General features: G+C 33.0%; 1 protein-coding gene across 3 annotated transcripts in view; it reads right to left on the bottom strand.

Moving 5' to 3' along the window:
* The window catches only part of CD36 (CD36 molecule (CD36 blood group)), a 78,776-nt gene that overhangs the window by 23,159 nt on the left and 29,553 nt on the right, over positions 1 to 26,064 (bottom strand). The window contains exons 1-3 of one of the 3 annotated variants that reach the window (XM_063098827.1): positions 15,063 to 15,155; positions 8,357 to 8,449; positions 7,687 to 7,895 (exon numbers count right to left, since the gene is read on the bottom strand). The exons of 1 other annotated variant lie outside the window; for it this stretch is intronic. In XM_063098827.1, coding sequence (XP_062954897.1) covers positions 7,687 to 7,806 — 120 coding nt within the window. In that variant the 5' untranslated portion in view covers positions 7,807 to 7,895; positions 8,357 to 8,449; positions 15,063 to 15,155. Of the gene's footprint in view, positions 1 to 7,686; positions 7,896 to 8,356; positions 8,450 to 15,062; positions 15,156 to 26,064 lie in introns of those variants that run through there. One more of the 3 variants, XM_063098826.1, reaches the window with a different exon arrangement.

Genomic DNA, 26,064 nt, shown 5'->3' with positions numbered 1-26,064 from the left:
CCCTCTGCACTTAGTTGGTAGAAGTCAAATTAAGTTTCATATCTTCAAGATACTTTACTTATTGCTTAATACAGAGAATAAGGCAATTCCTTAGAGGAGAACTGGGTATCAAGCTAAAATGCAATTACAAAATCCTATGCTGGTGCAACCCATTTACACTGGATACATTGGAGCAGCTAAAGTGATTTTAGAATTTCTATTACTTTTTACAACAAATTGTCCTTGAAAAACTTTTTGTTTACTGCCCCCCTCCCCAAATTATTTCCATAAGAACAAGCTCAATATTAAGACAAAATTGCATAAAGTATTATGGTTATTCTTCTATATTTAAAGGTGTTTAATGATGATGTTAAAGTTGAAAGCATTGTAGAGGCTGAAAACTGTCATTTTACTATTTCAAGGGACTTTATGAAGGGAAAATACACACTCACATTGTGTGTCTCACACCATAAGAATCTTAAGGCCTAATGTGATATATTATTTATCATGTGCCTCTCAATATGCATATTTCATTTTAGTTCTTAATGAAAGGAACTCAAAAATTTCTAACAGAACTGGACAGGTCTGTGACAGAATGTGTTTGGCAGGACAGAATGCCTCCCTAACTCTAATGCCTGTGTATCTAAATACCAAAAGACACTGTAAATGTATTATGCCTTTTTTCTAAAAGCCATAAATCACTTTGCCTTAGTTGTTGCTAGAGATATTTTTTTAAATGGCAGAGCTGAAAAACGAAGAGTTGAAATGAATGACCACTGAATGAATGATCAGCTGCTGGAGTTAGGACCAGCCAGCCTCATCCATTTTGTCAGAGGTAGAAAATGTGCCCTAAAGAACACAGACGTCTGATTCAACGTTTCATGACAATTTAGTAGCAGATAATGGAGAAATCATATCTTTTCACTTCAATTTTGTGCACTTTTTATAACATCACATCATGATTTTTTTTTCAGAGAAAAAGAGAAAAATACTGAAGTAGGCAAAATAGGAATGCAGTTCTTCTCATGCTAACACTACTATAACTATTAGAAAAATATGTCACAAATTCCTCCGATTTTAAAAGAAGCAAAAGAATTTATGTCCCTTATGAATTTTAAAGGGCTTGATTTTAAAGGAGAGAATAGAACTGTGGTTATTAGTGGTGGGAAGGGGGGAGAGGGGTTAGTGAGAAAGTGGTTAAGGCTCACGAAAAATGATTACGTTTTGTAAAAAGGAGTATACTAATTATCCTTATTTGATCATCATGTATTGTACACAGGTATTGATATTCAACTCTGTATCCCACAGATGTGTATAATCAATAAAAAATTTTAAAAAGGGCTTGGTTTTAAATTGGATTTGGACTCTATTGCTTATTTTACAAATATTTCACTAAATCTGAAGTGCAAAAGTGTTAATTATGTGCACAGAACAAATAATATAACTTAATATCCTCTCACTTGGCTATTGTGTATGTCAGTATTTGTCCCTGACTTTATAGCCCCAGTCATGGCTGGATTCCAACCTGGTGACTCTCACATAGCATGGTCTACAACTGAGTTGAAAGCTATTGATCTTTAAACTTCTATTCTGCTACGTTAATTGGAAAACAGATGTGTACAACAGTCATATCTTATATATAGTCACATACTCACTTGATTACTGCTACCGCATGAAAACAGTGCTTATCTGTATAACTGGCAACTTCAGTGTTATCACTAAAATGCCCCGATATCTTCCTATGTGTGGAGTAGGTAGAGAACAACTGTAGAAAATATATTGTCTCATTTCTCAAGGACCTTATAAAGTACTAAGAGACAGGATCATGGACAGCAGATTTTAATCTATGAGTGAGACTGTCTTTCCCTACCTCCCCCCTAACAAAGTACAGTGTCTTCTTCCCTTGAAGCATAAAGTGAGGTGGTTAACAATACAGCTGGATGCCATGAGTTTGATCCCCACTTTGATCACTTAATAACCACTTAAATTTGGGCAGGTTATTTAATTTCTTTGTACCTCAGTTTCCTTATCTGTGAAATGAGGATAATAATAATATTAGGTTGAACCATAGGAACTTTGTATTTTTGAAAGTTCAAGTTAAATATTGGCATTTCATATGGTTTAATTAAATATTTATCTCATATGCTGTGATCAGGCTGAATAAACATGTCCACTTAGAATAGTGTTAGCACAAAGCAGGCATTCAATAAGTGTCAGCTGTTAGTATTATGCAAATCCTACCCACCCTTTAGAGGAAGAATTCTAACATCATTTACTCTCCACACTTCTTTAACTGCTTGGTTCACAGTATCTACCATCTAAACCAATCACACCAATAACTCATGCAAAATCTTGGGAAACTTCTTTTTCTGCTATTGAGTCATCCTTATATTTATTCTCTTTCCAGTAAAATAAAAACTTTCTTATATTTCTTAAAAGAAAACTTTCTTAATAAGCAGACTAAAAATAGCCTCCATCCTTCCCACCCACTTCTACAATTTGCTTGTAACTGGTTCTAAACAGAACAACTTTCTCATGTTTAAAAAAATTCTTACATGTTTGTACATTATGCATGTGTGTGTATATGTTGAAAGAGAATGAATCAGGATATTAGTGACAGTTGTGCTGAGAGTCAGAAAATGGCTGTAGTATCAGATTATCGTCATCAACTAAAACCCAGAAATTAGCCTCCAAGAATTTATGTAAGAAGCTAAAATGGGAAATTTTATATTTGGCATGAAAAGTAAAAATATGCTGATTTTAAATTAGGCTTGAGGAAGAGAATTATCTATGCTTACCTGCTATTTCTAGAAATATTGTTTTTAAGTGACATTTTTTATTGCAGTTATATACAAATATAGGGTTTAATTCATTTTTATACTTCTATTTTAAATTTTTTGGATTGTTCCTTGTTTTCATATTATTAAATATAAAATAAATTCTATCATCATTAACAACTAATATGTCAGGAATTTCTTTCTGAGCTTTTTAGACACTATGAAAAAATATGAATTATTTTATCAAATGGAAATACCATAAGCATATATTACGAAATTCACATAAACAAATTAATAATATAATTAAAATATGGGCTATTGGTTCAAAAGTCTAGACACTTTTATCAACAAATAATTATTTCAATTTATTTTATCTGAAAGCTTTTCTCACAAGCTACTAAAGTATCATTCTCAAGAAAGGGGGAAGGAAAGGATGGTATAATTGAGTATTAGTGTTTTAATAGAAAAAAAGAAATCTTTATTTCCCTTTTGGTGTTCTACAGTTAGTGAATATCACAAAGAAATTAAATTAAAATGTATTTAAAATCACCTGTGTTACATAATATTCACTAGACATTCTATCAAGTAATATTAATGATGTCAAGTAATAAATTATCTTTTGTAAATGGTGACAGAACTTTGAACTTTTCCCAAAGTAATGTGGTAGTTTCCACATTCCTGGCAGCTCCTATTACTGACTTTCAGTCTATCTAAACAGACTGCATAAACCAGCTGACTCCGCACAAATCTATTAGGAATCAGTCAAAACCACTGGTAAGAAAGATTTCAACTATAATCCATAAAATGCATGAAATCCCCAGAAAACCTTCCTTGGAAATAAAGAGCAAAACTGAAATATAAGTAAAATTTCAGAACTATTTTAGACCATTTCAAATTATAATGTCACCATGCCACCTTTCAGAACTGGAAAGTATCCTAGACCTCCAACTCTATACTTTGTATATGAGAAAACAATATGAGATTATTTTCTGGTCTTTTTCAATTAAGCATTTTAATTCTTTTTTTTCCCCAAATGACACTGTATACAAGTATTAGCTTTCTTAATTTGCTATTAAGCAATTAAATGAATACAGTGATATTCCGTGAGTTTCAATGATAAGTAACAACTCATCATCAAACATATAAAACTCTTATATCTTTGTAAAATAACAGCATTACCCTAAGTGTTCCTGAGGCAGGGGTAAGATACTTGACTCTCTTGGTTTACACATAATTCAGTGATTTGACTCCTATTGTATGCCAAAGAGATATAAATGCAATAATATTTTAAGAATAGTTTTGTGAACTAAAGAAAAATGGAACAGTTTTATGCTTTTTCATATGACTAAAATTGACAAGGTCAACATGGTTATATGGAAATCTGAGAGCAAAAGCAGGCTTAGCCTTAAATGAGACACAGACCTTGACCATCATAAAGCATTCCAATGAAGAGCCTTAGTCTATGGATATGTATGAGCACACAATGCAAACTATCACTTAACAGTTTTTTGGGATTCATTCTTCCCTCAAATTTCAGTTTTGAATGTCCTCCATCTTGAGTCTGGATTCATATGGCTCCCTTTTGTCTTGTAAAATATTGCACAAATAACCCTCATGTCAAAACAAGAAGGAAAAGGGCTCTATTTCTTTATTTTATCTCCCTTTTATTACCCCACTCTACTTAAATTATACTTTCTAGATCATTAATGACCATGTTCTAGCCATTATTTTCTTAATTTTCATCTGCCTGAGAACACTTTATTTTCTGTCCTTCAGTTCTGGCCTCCTATTTCTATTTCTGAATTACATACAAATCCTACAAAAATCCTTTAGCTCTTTTCTCTCTACATTCATACACTAGAAAGCAAATATGCTCTTTAGTTTTATCTGTAATCTACATAGCAATGACCAAATCTATTTGAATTCTGACCTTTGAAACACAGACTGATGTGTATGTCACACCACTTACAAAATCTTTCCTTCACTTCCTAAGGTATATATTTCTATCAGTAACTAAACTGGACATGTTACAATTTATTTTTATACTCTCCTTATTTAGTCCCTCTATCCAAACTTCCATTGCATCCTATCATCCATCAGTTTTTTTCTATGTACCTCACCACACTAGACCAGAATGTCCTTTGTTATACAATGCAAAGATCTTTCTAAAAGGGAACTTCAACTTCCCCTTGAAAACGGTCATGTCCTATATAGTTTTTTCTTGCTTTCGTGTCTTCCTCTTTTTCCAGCCCTTTCTATTATGCAAGCACAATGCACAAGGCTATGTATCATCTAGTCTGTCTTCAGATTGCCTAAGTTTGCAAACTGACTTCTTTTCCTATTAGCTAGGTGAGCTGGCAAGTTGATTTAAGGACTTGTGACTGTAAAATGTGTAAAATATAGTACCTTCTCATAGATATTTGTGAAGATGACATGAATTAGATAAGGAAGCTCTTAGTAAGAGCTAAATAAATGCTATCTATTTGATGCTATCAATCATCAAATTTTGTTGTGTCTAAATGCAGATTTTGTTGTGTCTTACTGAAAAACATACACCAACTACTATCGTGTATAGCATCAATTAAATATTCTTCTGCCTGATATTCAAAGCTTCCTAAGTCTAACCCCATGTTGCTTTTCTAATCAACTCTCTTCTTAATCCACATTCTCTGCCTTCTTCCTTCCCTTTTCACTGTTCTTCGGTGTATTTTCACAACTTTTTCTATACTATTAATTAGTCCTTTGGCACCTTCACTGCAGTCCTTTTTGGACTTTCAAAACTCTCTACTTCTTCAAAATCCAACTCAAGTCCTACTTTCTTCCTGAAGTTTCTTGAATACTGAGATTTTTCCCTCTAAATAGTAATTCAATTCTAGAATCTTATAGGTCTCTATTTTTTTTTCAAAATATTTTCCTTGGTTATATCTTATACTTCTTGAGACAAAAATTTATTTCATTCTCTTTAAGCCACTATACAAAAGCACAATTTGATACTTTCACAATTTGGTACTGCAAAACTTTTATTTTCTCATGATTAATTATTATGAGTTTAGAGATAATTATTAAATAATTAACTTAAAATAGATGCCAGCACCTCAAGTGCCATCTGAGAGTCTACATGTACTAATGTTGTTGCACTAAGAAAAAAGATTAGATGATCAATCTTCAGCTATTGATTACCAATTATGTATCAGAAGATAAAGACTTAGTCTAAAGTGTTGTGCACTGGGAGATTACTTGACTTTACTGTTTGAAAAACTTCTCCAAAAGATAAGTTATAGTCTGCACGTAAACACAAACACTGATCCTGTCTCTCTCTGCGGAAGATCCATATAGGAAGCACAGTTTATAGAGCAGTTATGGAGCAATGGCAATTCCATTTCACACTGTCAGATAAGCCCTGCCTCACCATCACCTATCTGTCTCTATTGGCCTGTGTCAAAAATACTATCAAGAAAACTGGGAATTTGGAGGTGGGGAGTACCATTCCATTTATAATTTTTTTTTCCCCCAGCTAAATGCACGAGGCTAAAGATTTACAATATGTTAAGAACAGAAGAGATAGAAATGACTATATTAATATTGAGCAAATATAGATACTATTATCTTTAAAATGACCTATCATTTTTAGTAAGACAACAGCTATAATGGTAGTGAGAAGATTTCTTTTAACTTTAAAACCATTAGCATATTTAGATGAAGAAAGAAGAATCAGAAAGTAGTAACTTCTTGTCTTGAGTAACTACATTTGAAATTAATTCTTCATATTGTCAATTAAGTCAAGAAATAAAATATTTGTTTATGTTTCTAGTAAGAGCAAGATGTCAAGCATGGATAAATGGATGAGACATGTAAAGGTCTTGGCAGTAAAATAAATTTCAGCATGAATAGGTAGGTGTAACCCATTATGTGGTTCAATTCTTGTCTGTTTGGCACTATGCTTGCTAACCCTCTGTCTAGGTCACTAGGTCACTGTCATCCTAACTAGGCTGACAGCTGAAGTCAGCACTCAGATATGTTTAATTTGGCCAGCATTATGTTTAAAAAAATGAAGACATATGCCATTGGGTAGGACACACACTCTCAAGTTCTGTTTTTCATTTTATCTTGTTTGTGGCAGCTTTAATTTAAACCCCCACTCCAAATTCCTGAAGCCATTTGAATTTGCCATCCCTGGTTTAAGATTTCAACAGATCTGCTTCCCCTTATTCAATTCTTCCCTCTATCAGTTAAAGTTTCTGGTGAGGGGGAAGCTGGCTAGAATGAACTAGGGTGGGAGATAAATTCTAGATTGTTATTCAGTTAAACTATAGTCAATTTTTTGATATATACAGAGATATGTCCTACATATTTATGAAAGTATTTTCTGAATCAAATATAAAGTTTGTAAAAAAAAAAAAAGAAGTATTTATGAGACAATAAGATTATTATACATATTATGAAAAGCTGTGGTTTACCAAACAAAAAAATGTTTACCAGTTTACCAAAGATTCCTGCTTTACTATTAAACAAAATGTAAATATGTGTATGTATAATTTTACTCAGTAATAACCAAAATGTAATTACTTTTATTAATGTTCCCTTGCAAAATACACTTACTTATTTGTCCTTCAAAAGCATGTCAACATACTCTTTGGATATAATTAAAAACAATTATTTCTACTAACCTGCATACCTATAAATTTTATCAGAACTGGATATTTATATTTAAAATAGCCATGTATTCATGCTAAACATACATTAGACTTGTAACATTTCAGCCACAGTCACTTCTATATCATGTAGACTTGCAGTGGTTCATAATTATATTCATGTTAAAGACACAAAATTACTAGATACCATGAAATATAAAACAGGTACCCAAAGCAAAAAAGAGACATAAGATAAAATGAATCAGAATAATAAGAAATGTTCTTTAGACTACTTGTACCTTTTTAATTGTCTTCTCTATAAGCTTGTCTCCAACTGGCATTAGAATACCTCCAAACACAGCCAGAATTGCGCCGATGACAGCCCCAGCAATGAGCCCACAGTTTCGATCACAGCCCATTTTTCTTGCTCAGAAGATGAACTAAGGCTAAGCACCTGATTCTTTCAAACTCCCAGATTTGATAAAGGCAGTTTGTACAAGGTATGGTGCTATCATTAGAAAGATCATAAAATAGAAGCTTAAATATTAGTACAAAAAGATCAAAGTACAAAAAACACACAACAGATCATTTTGCCAGTATAAATAACAAGTGCTTTTCTTTTTGTTTTGCCAAACTGATTTTCTAGGCTCTTCTCCCCTTTCTTGCTCCTAACCACATACCAGTGGCAGAAATAATAGTGTGATACAGAGTATTTCTTGAAAGTTCTTCCGTCTTTAATTTTCTTCCTATGGATGATTAACACATTGAAATCTTATCTCAGGCGAACTCTCACTCTCCCTTTCCCTCAACCTGGGACTCTTAGCTGAGTCCTCAGCTTCTGTCAGCCTTCTCCGCCCAAACACAGCCACCCACACCCTGCCTGAAGTTCTCCTGAAAACCGAATGTGGGTAAACTGATGTCTTCTCTATCTAAATGCTATGAAAGTATGGTAACAGATGTTTTCTTTACCTTATTCCCAAATAAACAGCAAGATATGCATTTACAGGAAATGACCTGATGAGTCTCAGAAAGAATCCATTCTTCAAATCATTTGTAAGCTAGCTGTTAAAACAAAAAGCATGGGTAAATAAGTAAAACATATTGTCAGAAAAGTAACACTGGGATACTCTCTAATAACACCATAATTCAAATAATTGCTAAAAAATATCCCATTTCCACGAATACTGTTTACACCAGAACTGTTTGCCTTATAAAAAATGGTAAAAACACTGAATGATGTTAAAGAAGTGTACTTTATTTTCAATTTTATTGTTAATGACTTTTGTATAGACCGTAGATGTAAAAAATTTTGGAGAAAACAGAGGATGGTGTTTTTATGATAGGTATAGCTTTCTAGTCTCAAGGATTTGTTTTGACAATGTTGTTCATTTTGTCATGTGCAGCTGATTCATGCCAATTCTGTTAAAATCAATTAGTTTGGGCTTGTATTTCCATTAATCTTATTTTTGGTATCCTTTATGTAGTATGTGGTTATTACCTAAAGATTGGAAGAAAACTTATGGAATGAGTAGATACCATTGTAATAAAATTAATAAGAATTTATTACTTCTGACATATTTAAAAACACATTCATTTGAGCTATTTTGGTTGTAATGGCTTTTTTTTCTTTTTTAATAATGGGGTTGACCTGTCATTGATACACAAATTGTGCATTGTGGCTTATAAACAAACACTCTCTACTTCAAAATGCCCATGGCCAAGGAAAACATACAAGTCAACAAAATGGAGGGTACAAGACAAAAAAGAGGCACACAGACTATTTTTGTCAACATCGTAATGTAATAATAGACATTACAGTTTTTATGATCTCAGGTTTTCCTCCACAGCTTTGTTGCAAGAGAAGTACGACTCTTATAATTTTATTAGTGTTTATTTCCACTTGAAGAGCCATTTAGTTTTTCAAAAATATTACTTGTACAGCTAAGAAAACAATGGTAAGAAAATAAGACTTGTTCACAAAATAGAGAAAGATAAATGTTACAAAAATTTTTCTTGGCAATTTATGTATGTATGTCACTCTTCCTTAGTCTGTGGGATTTCCTTTTACCTACTCTCTCATACCTAAGATATTTCCACCATAAATCATAGGATGCAACAAACTCACTTACACTGAGTTCTTGGTAACTAAGAAGCTTGAATATTCATTAGTGTCTCATGTTTTTTCCAATATAAAAGTAAAACACATAAGCCTAAACAAGTGGTTTGTTCTGTGGAATTTTATGTATCAGTACGTAAGTGGTGCTGGCTTTTTATTAATTGTTTGGAGGTAGAGAATAGCTTTCTCTGACCTCTGAAATCACATAACATGCCATATCCTATGGTTTTGGCCAAGGTTGTTATTATGCAATGAAAAAAGTTACTCAAGGCTGATAGTAAGGACTGGATATTATGACACAGAATTTCCTTTGCAAAATATAATTGTAAAGCACTTTAAACTTTTCCTGAAACTATCTTTTAGGCAAACCATACCAACTGCTAAATCCAGAATATCATTCTGATGTTCTGTATGTTGTGAACCGATAATCATATTCAGGGTAGCTTATTAAGTAATATTTTGCTGAATGTCCATTTCATAAACTACCCCCTCAACTCTTATCTGCAAGTTATACTTAAGGAAGCAATCAAAATACAGGAATCTAATATGATGCAATTGAGGTTAGGAGACTAGAGTTTAAGTCAAGACTGATTTACCACACTCATGACAGTGGGTACACTTACTCTATACCTCAATTTCCTCATGTGTAAAATGAGATTCTAAAATGAGATCAGTAATTTGTAATTTAAGCAACTAAACTGGATCTTCTTAGGTGGAAGACCAACAGACACGGTGACTACACAGCAGTGGTTGGAGCCCAGAAACCCTCATGCCTAACCTGGTCTCCCCACTCCTGCCTGACATTCCCCTTTCCCACATTTAGGAAGCTCTAGGAGAACTTTTGTAGAAACCTTTGGCTTTGAGAGCCCACTAAAAAAATGGGGCAGGAAATTCACAAATTCCAGTTTTGTAACTGTAACATGAATCTATTTAAAAACATATATACTACCCAAAGATTAAGTCATCTCTTCCTGAAAGTTATTTTATGTCCTATATAAACTTCACTAAAAATTACTCATTCGATATTGATGTCTTTGCAACTCTGACATATGGAATATAAAATGAATTAAAAGTTGCAATTCTATTGCTTCTAAAATAAATACATATTTATATATTTTCTGCTTTCCAGATTCTATGCCAGGACACATTCATGAATCTATCTGACCTTTTCCAGAATCATTCTTCTTTAAGTAGCCCCAGTTACTACAGGGAAGAGTGTCTGCAAGGGGCAAAAATTTCCAAGAGTATCAACTGGGGAACTCAGGGAACAGCACACACTCTTCAATGCCACCCTCTATAGACCTGAAAACTAACTGTTATTACTTCTATGGAATCTCAACCAGACATGTTGAACAGTGGTCAGGCCTGGCTATTGCCTAGGCTCTGTCTACTTTGAACTTAAAACTGAAGTTAGATAGTACACACATCTCACTGCTGCTGAGTCAAGGTCATTAGAAAACAGACATATCAAGTAATCTGCTCTGTTGAATCGTACAGTTAGACAGTTATTAGTAATTTGCCTGGATGATAAATAAGCAAAGATACAATCTAAAATCATTTCATCCATGTACAGATATTTTAAAGAGGAGGAGGGAGAAGAGAGGGAGATTGAGTTTGTCTGCTTGTCCAAATTTTCAACTGATTGATTCACTTTTATTACGTTGATGTAAGTCTTTACCTTTTTCCCCCTAAGAATAGGCAAGATACTTGACATTACCTGGGTTCATTTGCTATCCTTCAGTGCCTTGACACCATAAGTAATGAAGTATTGCTATTATAATTATACTTTAGCCTTATGCTGCATACTACAAAATTATAATTAGTTTTATTCACCTGTGACAAAGGAGGGCCAAACACATTATGTGAGACATGTACATCAAATTCAGCTATTTAGAGCATGGAAAACTTGGGTCATGCACCCTTGGTTTTCTTTATAACATAACCCCTTACACATTAACATAGATTATTAATTTCGTTTGCTAATTTTGGATTGTTTTATTCTTTAATAAAGAAAAAGAGACAAGACATTGATATCTGTAATAATTTACCTCCTTCTTAAAGAACTTAAATTCAGAAGTCCAAGAATAATCACAGATACAGAAAACTACTAAGAATTGGATAAAGAAAGGAAAATAGAAGAGCATGTTTTAAGATATCACTTATTACATACCTTTCTTGATGCTAGGTAGATCAGCTGTCTCCTATCCAGTTTATAGATTATTAATCCTATTCCTTTTGTACAATTCATGAGTGGATTCTATTCCCTTGACTTGTTTTTGAAGAGGGATGGAAAAATACAACCTTTTTCTTATTTTGCTGTCAAATCAACAGTGTTTCTATAATGAAGTTTTAAGCAAAATACCTTTTCACTGTATTGTGGACCTGGTAGAAACTGAGACTAAGCTTTTTCGCAGTGGCTGGTAGCCTGACCTATAAGAAGCCTCTCCAGTAAATAGATCAGAGCATTAAAGCAAATCCCCAGAGAATCTTTAATTACTCCCATGTGTGGTTAAGCTGTGTTCCCTGGGAAACTCTGCCCAGAAAAGGCATGGCCCAAAGGCAACATTTGCTGGGACATGAACTATGTAATTTTAAAAAGCTTCCGATTTTCAGGGTACTTATACCATAAATGAGTATCAGGACCTGGATGACATTTTCTTACTGATCAATGGATATCTCAGATTTCCAGTTTTATCCATAAGCCTTTCTTCCACTTTTCCTTAAGATAGAAAACCAGACCACAAACCTCTGTTTTTCACAATGCACACAGAGTCATTCTTTTGATACACTAAGTCGTCTTCACCTAAAAAATTCAGCATCTGCCCATAAAAACCAATTTGTAGAGTTATTTGGGGTGAAGTTAGCTATCAAAATTAATTCCTTCTCACATTCTTACTCTATACTATATGTGTTTACAAAGCCATGATTCACTAGACATGAGTAAGACAGAGATTCAAATACGAGCTAGTAGAAATGGGTAAAAGTCAATCATAAATATGATTGTTTCATCACATGGAAATAGAAGGTCATTAAATCAGTCTTAACGAACTTCTGTTTAGAGATAGACTCCTCCTTTCAAGTTAAATTTTATACATAATCCCAACACACAGAGACAGTTCAAAGAAGAGCTATCTGTAAAAGAAGGGAGTGGGAATGTGTTCCCCCCCCCCTTCCAATCACACCTCACTTGGGCTCTGAGTCATCCCCCAGGGACCCAAAGGCTTTGCAAAAAAATTTTAACTAACTGGATTAGGAGATCTCCAACAGCTCATCTTACTGAAGTCCACATGTCCATCCTATCAGAATATGTAAAGGCAAAAATATGCAATAGGAAAAAAATTTACAGACATCTGTAATATAAAAGATAATATACTTCACTAAGTTATACTTCTGAAATGTTAAAGTTTAAAACTTGTTTTGGTAGTAGTCTTAAATTAGTATAATAATACATTGGATTTCATAAACCTCATAATATACTCAGAATATTTCTAGAAACAAGCCTGTCTTTTAAAGACTTATGAACCAGAGCTTACCACAGGTTTGAAATGATTCTCTTAGAGTCATATTAATTTAAATAAGATTATCTAGAACTATTCTTAATCTTTGAACCCTCGGCAAAAATGCTATAATATCTTTTCTTTGTCTGCCACTCAAAATTCTTCTGTAAACAGAAAGATACTGTAAGCTTTTCAGTGGTTAAGATTCTGGGTTTTGAAGTCAGAAAATGTAGATTCAATTCTGTGTCTTAGTATTAAAGTTTGTGATTCAGTTTTCTCTAAAAGGAATTTATTATACATCCAACAAGGTTGAAAGTGTTAAATAAAATTAAATGAGATGATATATAAAATTCCTATCATAGAAAATGTTATTGTTATTTTGAAATGTTATTATGAAATGTAATTTTAAACAATAACATAACAGTAAAATGTTATATTGGCTAAGTGTTATTTTTTTAAATCAAATAAATGTGTATATTTTACACAACTAGAAATGATTATTTGCAAAACACTTAGACTACAATAAAATCTGATATGTACATATGCATGTATATGTAAACATATAATTAAATATCCAAATGTAAAGGCAGCTACTAGATTAGAACATTGTTATTTGAAAGTGTTAGTATATATTGGGCCACTGAACTAAAACATCTTGTGATTAAACTAGAAAACAGTTACAGAATTAGTTTCTTCAGGAAATAAAAAACAAGCCACACATACACATGATTTAAATGTGTTTGAGTGAAGATGGCTAAAATTTTTTCATAAAAATAAGGGTGGCAACTATAACTCCCGAGATTCTATTCCAAAATTTTGAGTACACTCTGTGCAAATACCTCTTCAATTGTAATTATAATATTCCTCCCAGATTAACCTGTTATCTGATGATCTTGCATCTGGTTTATTGTTCTGGCTTAATAATGATTCTGATAAATTAAAAGATTTCTACTTTTTTTCTCTCTTATAAATTCCAGAAGACCACAGAACTCTCTACATAAGAAAAATTTTTAAATATTTCATTTTGATTTCCTTGTGAACCAATATTTAAAGCAATATTTTCTTTTAGCTTTAAAAGACATTGACTTAAAACCACATTAAAAAAAAACTGAAAAGTACATACATTTACAAAATGTCTTTCAATATGCTACATGATTCCAGAAACAGATTTATTCTAGAGAATTTATGCCATTCATAGTTATGTATAAATTTAGTTACTATAAATAAATTGAGCCTTTTAGTTAATTTTCCGGAATTATTAATTTTTTAAATTCAAATTTGGTATCATCATTTAAGAAAATAATTCACTAATACTGGTAGATAGTATTCTGAATTGTCAAAAAAGTTAATTTTAGTTTATTTCTGTTCTGCTACATTTTATGCTAATTTATATTAATTAAATTTCAGATCATTATTTAAAATTAACTTATTTTACCATTCCCAATAGCAATTTCCATATCTTTGTTCATTAAAGAAAAATACTTAATAAGAACATATCCAAAAGTACACATTGCATTTAACCATGTAGACAAAGTCAGGTTCACCAAAATTTGTGCAATTCAGATTGAAAATTACACAAGCTAATGACTCTGTAAAGTCATAAGTAGTTAGTAATTGCATACCAGAGAGCCTGTCGACATAAAAAGTGGCAAGTGATTTATAACAAATAATCTCTTTGTTATAAATCTCTATACTTATCTTTATTTATAAACAATCTTTACCATAATTTAAATATGTATGAATAGCCAAAGTATAAAATGACAGTTTTACAATAATTTAAATTGGATTGCAAATCATTTCAAATATTAACAAAATAAATATTTACAGATAAACATAACATATAAAACATCCCAAAGTGAAAACATCATTGGCTATTAGACACAGTTTTAATCCTTTCTAAACAAAAAACATAGGAAGACTGATAACTCAAAATAAAATTTGAGAAAAGTTACTACTTTTTGTTGTCCTTATTATATGACTTCTTAGGTGTATTTACATAATAATTATTTGGGAGATGGAAAATCCCTTGATTTCTTTTATTTAAAAAAATCATCTGACTTACCTTTAAAAAGTCTAGGTAGGATTTTTCAACTAAGTGCTCCAACATTTGGATGGACAATTCTTTAATAGGGCCAAATGGTATTCTGCAGAAGAATCCTACAGTGAAATCCTCATTACATAAATGTGTGAGAGTTTAAATATGCTTTATAAAAAAAAAAAAAAAAAAACCACAATGTCAGACTACAGCATGTGGTTTTTTTGCCAAAGGAACTGGGAAAAAAAAAAAAAAAAACCAACTAAAAAAAAAAAAAGAATGCAAAGAAACTCACATAGAGCCCACTACTAGTATGACTCAGAAGGGTCTAGTTTTATGGTCTGGTGAAGACCCATTATCAATATCTGAGATACTCAGCAGTACTTTTTCTTTTCTTTTTTTATGGCCATTTTCCCATCCAAATAAATCAGAGGCAAGAAAAACAAAAGAAACTGACTTGCCAACCCACCCCTAGGTATATTCCGTTTTACTAAACAATCATTATCCCAGATGCTGAACAGAAACCAGGCGTGGAAAGGGTAAAGTGGGGAGAATAATCATATATTCACTTCCCTGTCATGACTGAGCTTGTAAAACTCTTGAAGTTTAAATAAAATGCAATTTTCTATAAAGTATAAATTTGAAGTACTTTGAAATTAAAAAATTTGAAAACAACTGGAGATTCTGTCACAATCAACAAAGATAACAGACTAAAAAAAGGAAATAGCCTATTGTTCTAGCTGGAAGTTCTTAAGTGTTTATCATTTTCTGTTTTATAGACATTTCATGAGCAAAGCAAAATCCTCCTACAAAAAATAAATCCCTATACTTCTGCAGCCAAAATATGATTATTAAACAACACTCGCATAGGATAACCATTGAAAATGATCTTTTAATGTAAAGAAGTATATACTTAGGTCACATTCAAAGAGAAAAATATTTTCATTATTTTTATATCTAATCAAAATTGAAAGCTTTGCACTTTGCAGAAGAAGGATCCTCAATGTTAATTTCTTTGTGAGACACCATTCTTACAAAGAAATTCTCAGAATCATACAGGCAAAATCTTCAGAAGGTTAAACTGGCATAGGTCCAATAGGCTAGCAGGATAAATGCCTCCATGTCAACCTTGAAATAAAGTAACCTAAGAATATTGGACAGAAAGATATCTAGTTCATTATTTCATATTTAAACAAGCCCTTACCATTAGATTGCTTGTCCTATCTCTTCTGGGCATGTGAGGCACACAATGAATCCTTTCATTTGCAAGTAGTACAAAACAATGCGAAAGGAACCCAAAACACTCTTTTCTCCTCAAGTATTGCTATCTTTTTCCAGGGTATTTTTACTGACACTTATTTAAAAATTAATGAGTCATCATAAAAATACATTAGCTATGTGAGGATATTTTTTTCCAAATTTCAGACAGCTTAATTAGTATAAAGTAGAAATGGACTTTTGTAATCTGATTATGATTCATCCTTTTCATTTTAAAAGAATAACTTACAGAGATTTCAGGATGCTGAAAAGGGTTATTCCCTTATAACTGTGACCTTTTTAACTTTGTCGTATGATATAAAAAGGTAGTATAAAGGCTAATTTAATACAAATTTTGATTAAGAATATCTATTTTGCAGATATCTACTTTGTATTCAAGCCACTCTGATATAAATATTTTCTTCTCAAACTTAATTTTTACACATAAACGCACCAATGACAATTCAGAAACAGCTTTCCAATACAAAGTTTAGATAAAACCTACTTTAAAGAATATATTTTAAACACATTGAAGGGATAGTTAAATTACAATGAAAAAATGAACACTATTAGAGAAAGATATTAAAAATATATATATACAAAATAGATGCCTAAATTGACACTGAACTTACTTGGATCATTATTTAATCAGTAGGCCAGTGCCATCCAAATCTTCTGACTGTCTCTGGAGAGGAAAATGTCACACATTCCCATGAGCAGTTCAAAGAATCAAATTTACATTCCCAGAGGCAGCTGTTAAGTGTTCAGTCCCATAGACAACAGTTCCTGAGTGGCTTAGCACACAAGACTCGGAGAGCGCACAGCTGAGTCAAATCTGTGACCATGGATTTTAAGGAAAATATAACCATTCTTGAACGAGGCAGCAAAATGCTGCACCCATTTTTGAGTAAAAAATGTTGGGGTTTTCATTTTTAAAAGCGTATGCAGTCACCATATTTTGAAGGGATGTGTTTTATATGAGTGTTCATTGCCTTACGTAAATCCACTATGGCACTAAATTTATTAAAATGATAGGATAACATTTCCAATATACTTAAGTCACCTTAGACATGATTCTTTGGAAACTCATTTTTGTGAGAGACCCCATAGGGTCAGAAATCAGACAGACATAACTATAAGTAGTGCTACCAGGCACTAGTTATATTTCCTGGTGATTAGGAGTTACATCATCATTCTCTTTTTTCAGCTTTATAGAGGTATAATTTATAAAAATTCAAGGTGCACATGCTATTTTGATATATGTACTTTGTGAAATGATTGCCACATTTGCTCTTATATACTTAATCAAAAGATGGAGGAAACTAAATAAATAGCTGGTAAGAACTACATGAGGTGAGCAGTGTGCACCATTTGACAGTGGCCTGACAATGACTAGGCCCTCTAACTATGTTCCCCGTCTCATCACCCCATTCTTACATGCTCCTTCCCCTTTCTCCCTTCTCTGCTTTGTTTTCCACAGATCACTAATCACCATCAGATCAACTCTACAATTAACTTATGTTTTTGTCTTGTTCTGCACATGCTAGAATGCTGGGTCCGTGAGGAGGGACACTTGTCTGTTTAGTTCACCACTGAATCCCCATAGCACAGAACAGACTCTTAGTTGGTAATTAGTTGAATAAACGAACACACACAATGATTATTATAACCATAATAATATTTTAAGAGGAGAATGAATGGAAATGAGAGGCTATTATGCTACTCGTTCATACCACATTCGTACCATGACTATGCAAAGATTTAATTGGGATTGAGACCATCTGCTAAGAAAGTAAATGGACCCGAGTGTGAATTTGGAATTCATCACTTCCTAAGTGTATGATTTGTTAACAACTTTACCTCTCTTAGCCATAGTGTAAATATCTCCTTCATTGATTGTTCTAAAGATTAACAGTGATAATATGAAGGCTTTAGCACAGAGCCTGACATAGTTTTTGTTAGTAAATAATTGCTAAAGTTACCATTGGATATTAAGCAAAATTTTATTTTAGGGAATTTATTAAATGTAGGCAAGTAAGAAATAATGAAAATTATAGAAAGGTGTAAAATGAGAAGTCTCTTTCAACCCCCAATTTTATTCTTCAGAAATAACCAATGTTAAGTATGTCACACACAATCCCCCCCAACCCCCAACCAAGCAACTTTATGATTCTAAACTTATACATATATGGGATAATATGTATAAATGAACCACACTTTCTGCAACTTGCCTTATCTCATATTATGTGCCTTGGAGGTATTCCCAAAACATGAATAGTTAACTATTTCTCCATTATTATAAAATTTCATAGGGAGTAGTATACTGTCTTTTAAATGACTTGACTCCTATTTAATTAACATTATTATTGTTTCTAGTTCTTTGCCCTTACAAAAACAAAGCAAAAAATTCTTGTACATATAGCTTTGTATACCTGTTTAGGATACCTGTAAAAAGCAGAAAGTGAAGTTTCTGGGACAAAAGTATGTGCTTATTTTTTTTATTTTTTTTGGGTAAGGAGTTTTACCAAATTTCTGTTCACACATGTACATAACAATGTGTGAGAATGCCTGTCTCCATACATCACCCACAGTGGTTTATACTGAATTTTAAGTTTTGTTTTTTGGGGGGTTTTTTTTGACCAGTAAGGGGATCACAACCCTCAGCTTGGGCTTGGTGTCCTCCGCACAATGCTCAGCCACTGAGCGCACCGACCGTCCCTATATAGGATCCAAACCCGCGGCCTGGGCGCTACCAGCGCTGCACTCTCCCGCGTGAGCCACCGGGCCAGCCCTGAACTTTAAGTTTTGAACAAGTACATTGTTTGTTTGTTTTGTTCTTTTGTAACTAATTGAGTGAAGTTTAACCTATTTTCTAAAGTATATTAGCCATTTTTATATCAAAATATTTGTGAAATATCCATGTTCATCTCTTTTTTTCATGGGCTGGTTTGTCCTTTCTTTATTAGTTAGTAAGGAAATATCCAATCTTATGACATTTGACAATTTTTTAAATTTGACAATTTAACTTTATTATTATTGTATATTGAATTTTAAAATTTTTATTCCATTAACTTTCTTTTTTTTCAGGATTGTGACATGCTTCAAAAGGCTTTATCCACTTCAAGAGTATGAAAAATAAACTTCCTTCTAACATTTTTATGGTTTTAAAAATCCTTTGAGTATTTTTAGATAAGCTGATTCACAGAATCTAACACTTGTGAAGTAAAAGAGGAAGAGTACAGTAGGATGAGTAACATTATTACGAAAATTTGAGAGGCAGATGTCAGATGCATTACAAGATTTCTAGAAGAGGGATCACATGGCCCCAGTTCTGATCACTGCTCTGTGAACCAGGCAGGACATCACTGTGTTCCTGATGTCCTTTCTCATCAAACAGGATAACCATACAATCTACCTACACTCTCAAGCTGAAGATCAAATCAGATGGTAGATTTAAAATTAAAAATGTAAAGTTATATTGTAGATACAAGGTATTGGTAGTTTACAGTTGTAGATAACCTTTTTTATTTTTAAGTAATTTTTGTTTTACTGCTTAGCAAATGAAAAGAAGCATTTCAGTATAACTTGCATTGGATTCTAGATTGCATGGGTAAGCAAAGACTCAGATTATGAAGATGATAATGATACAATAACAGGGTTAACACATATTGAGAGCTTATTATCTGCCAGGTGTTGCACTAAGTATTTCACAGGTTTTACCTTGTTGAGCAATCATACCACCTGACTAGCTCTTTAGATAGATAACTAGCTGAGGTCAGACAGCTAACATGTGCCGGAACAAGAGTTAAAATCCAAGAAGACTAAAAAAATATGATAAATATATTCTTGATCAATACTCAATTTTACATTTTTTTTCCAAAATGTCTGTACAAATTAAATAACAATTTTAAGAAAACTGATAATACATTGAGAGAATGTCATCCAGACAGAGCAAACAGGCAATGAACAGTAAACATATTCTGCAGGTGGCAATTAACAGAATTATTTTAAATTAATAATATTTCATTGTAATGACCTGTAAACTCTCATAACATTAGTTACCAATGTAAAACTAAGGCAAAATTTGTTTTAATCACCTTAATCCTTAGGGAATAACTAACCATGGAGATTTATACATACACACACATATGAGAATACTTCAAAAAGTTCATGGAAAGATTTGTATTATCTTTTAAGTCTATTTTTTCCATGAACTTTTTGAGTACCCTTGTATTTATGGATATATATATATATATATATGCTTATATATGTAATATTTAAGATATGAACATACATCAATTTTTTTAATTGCTAGCTTATTTATAGAAATATTAAACCAATGGCCTATTTTACCTGTTTTATGTGATGAGGAAGGACTTCAAATGCAGGGATAAAAATAAATACATACATATATAAATTAAAATACTAAATTGTACAAAACAACAGTATAATGTAATGCCAATGAAGTACTGAGAGACTAAAATGGAGATTTCTAATATCAACTTAAAAAGAAAATTTCAAGGACATTATTAAAGACAGAATGCAGAATATCAGAGTAAAGTTTAGACTTACACCACATACCTTGATGAATCAAAAGACAGGGTGAAAGCAAACATACTGCATTAAAAATATAAATAATCTTACCTATATGTTCAGTAGAAGCCATGGTAAGAGCTGTGTGTAAAACAGAGATTAAAGAAGAGGGCACCTTTGTGCATGTGGACAGTTCTATGTGGGCATGGCCAAATCAATATGCAGATTTCATAAGCCATCTAAAATGTTGGCAGACCTAATTCTTACTTAAACAGTTTGCAAGGAAGACTTAACTCTTTAAGGAGAGAGGGAAAAAAGCCACATTTAAATAATGCGAAGAAACATCAGGAAATGTTGTGATCAACACAGTTGTCAGGTAAGTAGTGCTCATACTGTAGATGGGAAATTATTAGGGGGAAAAAAACCAAATATTCAGGTAAAAGAATAACTAGGCCTCAAAGCATGGTATGGTGAAATAAAAGGGGGGAAAAATCAGTAATTTACAACCAAAACAAGCATTTAGTTGATGAATACCAAATATAAAAACAAAAAAAAGGTCGCAGAAAAAAGTCAATTAATCTGAAATTTTACAGGGCAGATAGATTGAAAATTCATCGCGATTGAGCGCACAACATTTTTTTTTTTTTTTTTACCGGTTAGGGGATCGCAATCCTTGGCATGGTGTGGTCTGCACCATGCTCAGCCAGTGAGCGCACCGGCCATCCCTATATAGGATCCGAACCTGCGGCCTCGTAGCACCGCACTCTCCCGAGCCACGGGGCCGGCCTCAAATTTTAATGCTAAGAAATACTGCATTCACCCTGGACTAAAGAGATAGTCCCTGAAGTGGGTTCTTAAAATTGAAGTTAATAACATAATTTTAAGAACAGTCAATTTACCCTTACATTGACTCTTGGCTTGGTCAAAATGATGTTTTAAAATGCTAAAATAATATGTTTTTTAATACCGTTTAAGCACTGACACAAAAGTTGGTATAGACATAAAAATTTATATAGAGAAATCAGATGGATGATGTGATCTAAAGTGATTTTGTTCCATTTAAAAAAGAAACATACTAAACCACATCGGCAAGTCTTTTAAAAACTTAATTATATTGACATGTGTAACATTTCACCATCTGTTTCCTTAAGTCTAAAGATACACAAGACTTGAGCATTAGTTTCTTGAAAGAGTTAAGCACATATATAGGCGTACACACGCACACACACATTTTTCAGGGATATGGAAACATGCCTAATTAGATTTCTTCTTAAAGCTGGAGGAGAAAGGTTTCTAAGAAGCATGTTCTATAACAAATCTAATGCCTTTTCCTTTTTTTTTGAATGGAGAAGTATGATCCTTATGCTCTGACACTTCGAAGAACCATTTGGCACAAATCCTGCATTTGAGTGACACAGCAGCTTCTGATAGTAGTTTTAAAGAAATTTAAAACAATCTATCAAACCCTACAGTGAAATCAAAACATTATCTTCCAGGTTGTTTCTAAATGGCATTAGGGAAGAATCTGCTCTTGGACGAGCCTGAGTTTTTTGTCCTTCAAGAGACCAGCAGGTTTGGTTTAGAGTGCTACTCCTCAAATGAACGCCCTGGAATAACTTGAACCATATTCTTAAGATTTTCAAGAATCCATAGAATTAAAAGTAGAAACCCCTTATGCTAACTGTATTTTTGTTTTAACAAAGTCTTACACAATACTTTCTAAATATATTTGTTTTATACATCATTCCTATGTATGAATGATATGTATGTATGTATGTGTGTGTGTATATATATATATGTGTGTGTGAGATATATATATATATATATCAGGTATCTTACAAATTGAGAATCATTCTAAAGTATTGAAATCCTTCAACTGTCCTGCATGTATGTTTGTGATAGCTGGCTACCTGCTTGAATGAAAGAAATTACAAACTTGTCAGGGGTGGAGAAAAACCTTTACTTTGGAATCTCCACACTCGAATTATGAATAATACTTAAGTTTGACTTACCAATTCTACTTCATTTTAGCCCTGACGCTTCAGGAGCAGCACTAAAGCTTGCTTTACATTATGGAGCCATGACAATGGACTTCATAAAATACTTTACCTTGCTGTTACGTAGTAAGAAACCTTTCATCCTTCTAACTACTAGGTAGGTTTAGGTTTCATGAACCCTGTCTTTAGGCAAGCGTCTGTCATCTCCATTGTTCTCTAACAAGCAACCAAGGACTCAAAACATGTTTACTGTGATCACCCTTTTTCAGATTTCTGAAGGTTCCTTCCCTTTTGTTCTGGGTTGTGATTTATGTAAATGGTAGTAAGTTACAGAATCTTCATCGCTGTGGAATGTCACCCTTGAATGATTTTGACTAGTCCTACTACTTTTGTACTGCTTGGTTAGTACCTAGATCCTTAGAGACTTTTAGGACACAGCTATGTCTTTTTGGCTTTTGTAGCCCAGGGTGTCTCAGTTGTATTTAGGTAAGCAAATGATTTTATTCCACAGTGCCTCTAGTTGGTAGGTAAAGATACAAATGTGAATTAAGGTACTAATGTTGTCTGAGCATGTCTCAGTGTACTCTGCAATACTCCTTTTGTTAATCACACAGTGCTTTCCTGTTCAGAGTGAATACACTAAGAATATCATTTACTTTCCCAAGCTGCATTTACAAGGCTTGGATCAGCGTCCTCCATGTATTCCAAGCACTAAAAACATCTTCTGGATATGATCCAAGATCATTCGAAGGCCTGTTTTTTCCTCTCATTTTCAACAATTACTCAGGGAAAACTGGGTAATCACAATAGGTTAGAGGAAAGAAGATTACAATGAGTAAAAATTTGAGGTGAAATAAATCCATAAAAACATGAAAACCACACCATTTCCTGCAACCCCAAATTATACTCCATTAACTATTTCTCATGTTATAAAGAAGCACATTCCAAAAGATTGTTTTTGTAACAAGCTTTCAGTACAGACTTCTCTTTTTCATGAGCTTCTCTTTTAATTTTTCCTTCATTTGTTTTTTGGTTGCCCTACATTCATCTGTTCTGATTGATTTTTGACTATTTAACATCTCATTTTTATCTTAACTGTTTTTCAAAATGATAACTGGTTATGTAAACTTGTAATTGAATCCCAATTAACTTAATGCAATTCCACATACCAAAGCAGAAATGTCCCTAAATTAGAAGAACCCGTGATTTCCTTTGGTCTTCCACTCCCGTATGGACATGCTTACTTTATCCAATTAACAGGTATTTCTGTCCTGAGGGACATACAACACACAATGGCAATTCAACACATAATAATGGTTCTCCAAATAGTATCATCAAATATTTTTGTCAAACTAAACCTTATTCTGCCACTTATTCTTTTAATCTTGTATTTCCCACCCTATATGCTAGAAAACAGTTAAATCTGCATACCTTTGAAATTCAAAACATGTATTTTAAATTAAATTTCTGCTATTTGCTAAACTTTCCCTGGCTTATCTGCCATGTCATCTAGGTTAGGGAAAAAAATTCTATGGTGATTTTCTTTTAAGTCTTCTGGTAGATGTTGTTCACTTGGAAAACCTTTTCTTTCCATGATACAATGGCTACCACTGAATATCAGTCTTTCATACAATCTTCTTTCAATCCTAGGTAAATAAAAATTAAAAACAGGCACTGTCTATTTTAGAAACATTCTAATACGTGCATGTTAAGATATGTTTTGAGAAATTCACTTCAATTTGTAAAGATGAGGCACAATGAATATATCGGATTAAATTCAGACATCTCGATTGACTAATTCATTAAGGGATACTTCAAGATGCTTAAGAATTTCCCAGAAGAAAGATAGTAATGCTTCCTCATGACTTAACGTCCTCAGATCCTTAGTGTATATTCCGTAGGGAGGAGCTCCTTGTGATCCAGAAGCCACATGGGGCTGGTTAGCTTCCAGAGAGGCCCTTTGACACTGAATTCAGAAGGAAAACTTTAAAAATGGTCTCCATATTTCTATGTACAGACATTAACATAGTATTGCCTTTAAAAATGCCAATGTTCTATTTAACATTCTCCTTTATTTAACTACATAGTGTTATAAGAATATATACTTCCCCTCAGGACTCACAAAAACTGCTCCTTCATTTAACATTGGAGGGAATTGATTTTTCTACTGTCATCTCTCCTCTATCCCAACCCCCATCTCCTATGTATAAAACTAGAAAAGTATGTAGGTAGCCATGCTGCTGGGAGCCCTGTTACAACCTCAAAGAAATCCAATCTTGGCCAAACCCAACACCCAAATAAAGGGAAGAGCAGAGAACGTTAAGGAAGAGCCAGCAGTTTGACCCAAGTGTGCCTAAAGAGAGCTAACTCTGTTCAATAAATCCTTGTATTGACTTAGCTAGTTTAGGTTGAAAGCTCCCAAAATGATACCCTGAGATTCTATGTGAAACATGGACCTGAGATCACATTTATTTTAAACTAAAATATGTCACCAAAGTTCTAACTCATTAAGTGTGGCCAAGAAACAAGTTTAAAAGGACTGGTGATTTTCCTTCCAGATGTGCATTTTTTATGTCTAGTAGACACCATGCATGTAATGGAATAAAAAACAAATGTAGTCTGCTTTAAGCAAAAAATCTCAATGTATTAAATAGGTAAATAGTTTGATTATTCCATGCTAGAAAATGTTCTTATGAAGGGCCTTAATTTTTCCATGCCACACTCATTTATTAAGCAACTGCAATACAAGGATGAATTGTTTCTATGCAATAAGCTTTTTCCAAACATTTTAAATGACCCAATGTACCAAATGTGTTTATGTGTCCATTGGCAAGAATAGACATATTGATTAAAGTTTTCTAGAAGTTATTAAACTAATTCAATCACAACAAAAAATATGATTAAACAAACATTAAATGTAGATCACCAATAAGTAGCATAGTTTTGTTTTGACCTATTAAAAATCCTCTCCAAGTCATACTCTACCATCTAATATTTCAAATGCCAACCTACTACCTCCTTGTAGACTGACGTATAGGATCCCTTGATAACAGCTTGGTTCCCACGGATTATTTAGTGTTTTGGACTCCTCATTTATTTTGTTAAAAAACAGTTGGCCTTTAGTCTAACTACAAAGTACACCTCTGTCGAGGGAAGGTGTCAGTGTGGCCCACTCATGGGAGGCTTAAACAAGGATACCTGGGAATTGGCTTTTCTGTTCCTCTGTTCCAATGGCAGTTAAT

The sequence above is a fragment of the Cynocephalus volans genome, chromosome 6 (assembly GCF_027409185.1).
Source record: "Cynocephalus volans isolate mCynVol1 chromosome 6, mCynVol1.pri, whole genome shotgun sequence".
Lineage (NCBI taxonomy): Eukaryota > Metazoa > Chordata > Mammalia > Dermoptera > Cynocephalidae > Cynocephalus > Cynocephalus volans.
This window is presented reverse-complemented; position numbering and strand designations above follow the sequence as displayed.